At 36.8% G+C, this 4,755-nt stretch overlaps 1 protein-coding gene across 1 annotated transcript; it reads left to right on the forward strand.

The window, feature by feature from the left end:
* Nucleotides 1-1,729: 1,729 nt before the first annotated feature.
* Nucleotides 1,730-3,803, forward strand: LOC118756333 (protein rhomboid-like; the record flags this gene model as incomplete). Its single annotated transcript, XM_036491104.1, has 4 exons — nucleotides 1,730-1,985; nucleotides 2,062-2,167; nucleotides 2,241-2,583; nucleotides 2,659-3,803. Coding segments are annotated over 4 exons (1,014 nt in total), but the record flags the coding sequence as incomplete, so codon positions are not given.
* Between the last annotated feature and the right edge of the window lie 952 nt (nucleotides 3,804-4,755).

A 4,755-nucleotide genomic window follows, 5' to 3' on the forward strand; every position in this document is an offset into this window, starting at 1 on the left:
TCCGGATGACCTAGAGACTTTAAACTTCACAGTTGGCTCAGAACTAGATGACAATGCAATACGAAAGATGAATTAATCCGATAGGTGGCGCAGGAGTCGAGATATTTGAAAACCCTGTATTTGTAATCCGATTTGGTTCGTATTAAAAACGTATATTAATTACATGAAAAGGAATAAAAACTTTTGCCGATAGGTTGCGCAGGAGTCAAGACAACAGCGACAACTTCACGGTCTACTTTGTTGATACCTGCTAGGTAGACTTCACGAGGCTGGTGTCTTCTAGGTGGAGCGAGATGTAGTTATTCGAGAGTCTTGACCTTAGGTCTGACGAAAGTGATTGACCTGTAAAAGTCATCTAAGTAGCACAGTTTTTTTTCTCTGGCTTGAGAATATATATCCTTTTTTCCTTTCACCTTACCAATGACAAGTTTAGAATTGTTGCGATTGATAAGCAATTAACTTGACTATGACAGCTACTGAATTCCTTGCATTTTTAACAATATTCAGCCTCATTGCGTAAGTCGTAAATTAGGCTAAATTGTACGACTCGACAACATTGGCATTGCCTACTGTCGTGCTGAAATAAGTAAACGACGAAAATCGTAAAAAACTATACAGTGCCGCCAAGTTTTTCCGTTTTAATGACGTGAAATTTTCGATACGATTCGACTGTAGAAAAACGACTTGCATTCGACACGACTCTCGCAATGAGGCCGATTGTTGCTATTTTCGAGCTGTTTAAATAGATTTGTTTAGATCGGCTTGTCAAGTGGTAAAAAATGTGTCAGCTCAAACGGAGGGCATGGTATATAACTATGCTTTCCCATCCTGTTTATAGATCTGCGACAGTCAGCTAAAAAGTTGCATATGACAAAATCCAGCTAATTAAAGGCACCCGACTTTCTCGAGTAAACGTAGGATGTTGTCTTGTGATTACTCCTGTTCGCAGATGTCCAATTGTCTAGGGTATGTGCTGATGTGACGGTCCTAGACCGGGTCTCCCCCAGTCAATCTGCTAAGAGTAAAACCTGCATACCATGGTAAGATAACGTCAGTCTTATAGAGCTACACTGTCACAGCATGTTAGGAACAATTTAGTCATTCGGACACTAGCATCTACGAAGCCCGTTGAGCCGAGAGCTATAGTTGGACGGCAAGAACAATAGTTTCCGTGAGGCTATCGCAGTTACCACTGCGAGGCATAACCTTGTCTGTGGAGGCCGTTTAGACCCGGTTTCGCCGCATAAAAAAAAAAACAAGAGTTACTTTGACATAACTCAACTTGGTTATTGCAGTTGGCTTAACTCCTACAGTATTAGGCGGAATCCTGAAATTGCTGATATTTGTCCAGTGTGTGGATATGGACAAGTTGGCATATCCCACCTTTCAGACAGTAGAAGCGCCTTAGATACAAGCAAAAGTGGCTACGCGCTTGCTGGCATTTAAGTTGGAGGAGTCATACGAGAGCAATCAATAAACCTGTAGGGCATATTATTGCGCGCTTTGTTTTACATTCCAACCGGGTGTTTATTTTGCTTGTGTTTACTCCTAAGCCGTTCTCTTTGGTCCATTCTTCGTCAAATATAAGTTTGGCCTGAATGCTCCTAAATGGTGGTAGATTTTTGGATAGTGTAAGTTTGCATCCATACTTTTACATAAGATGTATGTATATTTATTGCTTCATGATACACTATTATTCATTAAACATTTTTTCTCCATTCATTTCCAGCATGACGCCGATGGCGATGGCTACATTGGCATACACGAACTCAAAGGTCTTATCAATGCTGGTCTCTGCAGTGATATTCCTGATTATATTGCTGCGCAAATTTTACAAAAATCAGATGATGACAATGATGGTCGTTTGGATTTTGAAGAATTCTATCGGATGTCTCAAACGCATAAATGGATGATAAGAAATATATTGACCAAGTATTGTCGGTTGGTTGTGCCGCCGCCAAAAGCAATCGAAGGCGATCAATTGGGTAGGCTAAGGATGAGCTACAAATATTAAATTATTCGGAATTACTTATTGTGTTTTTTTTCACTTCTATCATACAGATGGTGTCTACGAAAAGCAAATGTCCGTTTGCCCACCCCCACTAACTATGGTTATGTTCTCTATAATCGAAATTTTGTTCTTCTTGGTAGATGTTATACATTTTCAGTGAGTTTAATTGCAGCTGACAAGAGTAGACTTGAGTGCAAATTAATCTTTATATTCCTATTTTTTCAATCAGAGATGATCCCAACAACACTGCCAACATTGGTGAGAATACTAATGGTCCTGCCGCGACAATATTCATCTACAATCCCTACAAACGTTACGAGGCTTGGCGTTTTGTCACTTACATGTTCGTGCATGTCGGTTTAATGCATCTCTTCATGAATCTGGTTATACAAATATTCTTGGGTGTCGCTTTGGAGCTCGTCCATCACTGGTGGCGTGTGGCCTTAATTTATTTGGCTGGCGTACTGGCTGGTTCGATGGGCACCTCTTTAACAAGTCCAAGGATTTTCTTAGCTGGTGCTTCTGGTGGTGTTTATGCTTTGATTACGGCGCACATTGCCACCATCATTTTGGTAAGATAGCAGAAATTGAGCTACGGCGAGAATTGTATTATTTTTTTATATTGCTTTATTACTTGCCAAACACAGAACTACAAGGAAATGGAATACGCCATTGTGCAGTTATTTGTATTTCTCATATTTTGCTTTACGGATTTGGGTACTTCAGTTTATCGTCATTTGACAGATCAGCACGATCAAATCGGTTACATAGCACATTTGTCCGGTGCCGTGGCAGGCCTGCTAGTGGGTATAGGTGTGCTAAGAAATTTGGAGGTCCGCCGATGGGAAAAAATACTCTGGTGGATCGCTGTTATACTTTACTTTTCGCTAATGATGACTGGTGTGTTGATACATGTACTCATGCCGGCCTATTTTCCCCGCCAGGAATTCAATTAATTCAATTTTATATGCATCTATTGCGTATATTTATTACAACTAACCATCTTTTAGTGGATAAGCGAAATTTCATAGCATGTTTACTATCATGGTATTTAATTAGAATGCTGCTGTATCGAACATTCTATACTTAGACGCACATGAACAACTGAACAATAATCAGTTATACTACTCTATTTTTCTAGCTGTAAGTTTTCAATGTGTTGAGCACCAAAGTGCCTATAGAGGTTTGTGTATACACAAATTTCGACATAGAAAAGTGTATAATTTATTGCAACCGAACTTATTTGATACCTTAAAAATATTATACATAGTACAAGAAGGGTGCTTCGAGATGGACGGCAGCGTTTTTTGTCTCCAAAGTTGCTCGCTTATCATAATAGTTAAAACCTGTTTGAAACGTGTCGGTATCATTTATACATAAAACTCTCCAAAATCACAATTGCTAACTAATAATAGGATTGTTGCACTTGCTACTCGAAGAAAAGCTGCGAGAGTAAAGCAAAGAAACGCAAATTACGCTCCTTACATAAAAATTAGACAAACACTTTTCTTCACACAAAAATTTTTCCATTAAAGCTTGTATTAGTTTCTGTCATTTTGACAGCAGTGTTTTTCTCTCTCTTTACTGGTAAATTTATTGGTGGAACGCAGCTGTATGTGTAACTAGACTATGAATAGCTTGTGGACCACACCTAATATTTTAATATATTTATCATGACAGTTTAAAAACATATTATCCTTATTGGGAGCCCTTTTCTTTTAGTAGATAGTAAATGTAAGCAATTTAAATGAAGCCAAATTTGACATACAAACGCTATTTTGATAGCGCGTTTAAAGAAGCGTGAATTATTTAAATTATATTAGAAAAAAAGTAAGTTATTTTTCAGTGTATTTCTTTTTAATCGTTTTAGAGCTAAATCTAAAGCAGATATTAATTTATGTATTAGTTGATAAAAACGCATTTCAGAATTGACGCCTATTTTTAAGTACGTTCCATTTAAAACAAAAGTATTTACTAATTGAGGTATTTTTATATTCGTTATTGAAAAAACTGCAAAGCAAAGAATGTCCATAGTTTTAAAATCATTTAAACGATATCTAAAGTTAGCTATTTAAGTTTTTAAAACATATCAGAAGTATTTTTTTTTTTTTTGAGGTGAAGTAATTTTTTTTCTTTCAATAAATCACAGTACATATATTTTTTGTTTATGTTTTAACTTCGCTGTGAAGTATTTTTAGTATTTTATACTCATGTTAATCTATAAACAGAAACTATAATGCTTTTGTAATAAACTTTGTATGAAATAAACTAATAAATAAACTAACTGTGAAACAAATTATTAAATTTATATTGAAAATACCCTCGAAAGCGGGTAGAAAACCAGTTGTTGCAACCGAGTCGCGACAGATGATAAGGAATGTTAAAAGCGTGCATTGGTGTGGGTGAGTTGTGAAGTGTTGCCTTTAAAATAGGTAAACCGGCTGATAAATACATATTCTCTATCATTAACTCAGCAATAAATATTGTGTATGGCGACTGATAGGCCGATGAGCAACCATATCGTCGATGTTTTTGCAAAACCGCCCCATCGCTCAATTGCAAAACCGTGTATCTTACGGCACTAAAATTTTACATGAGAGCGAAAAAAACGGTTTGTTCTTTGAAGGCATTGCCTGGATAGGCGGTATTTTCTCTAGCTATTATTTTACAAATCTGTTATTTTAATAACGATTTAACAATTTTTATGCATAAATCTCGATGCCTGGAGTTCAGGGTTACCGCAT

The sequence above is a fragment of the Rhagoletis pomonella genome, unplaced genomic scaffold (assembly GCF_013731165.1).
Source record: "Rhagoletis pomonella isolate Grant_MI unplaced genomic scaffold, Rhpom_1.0 Rhpom_scaffold_09865, whole genome shotgun sequence".
Taxonomy (NCBI): Eukaryota; Metazoa; Arthropoda; class Insecta; order Diptera; family Tephritidae; genus Rhagoletis; species Rhagoletis pomonella.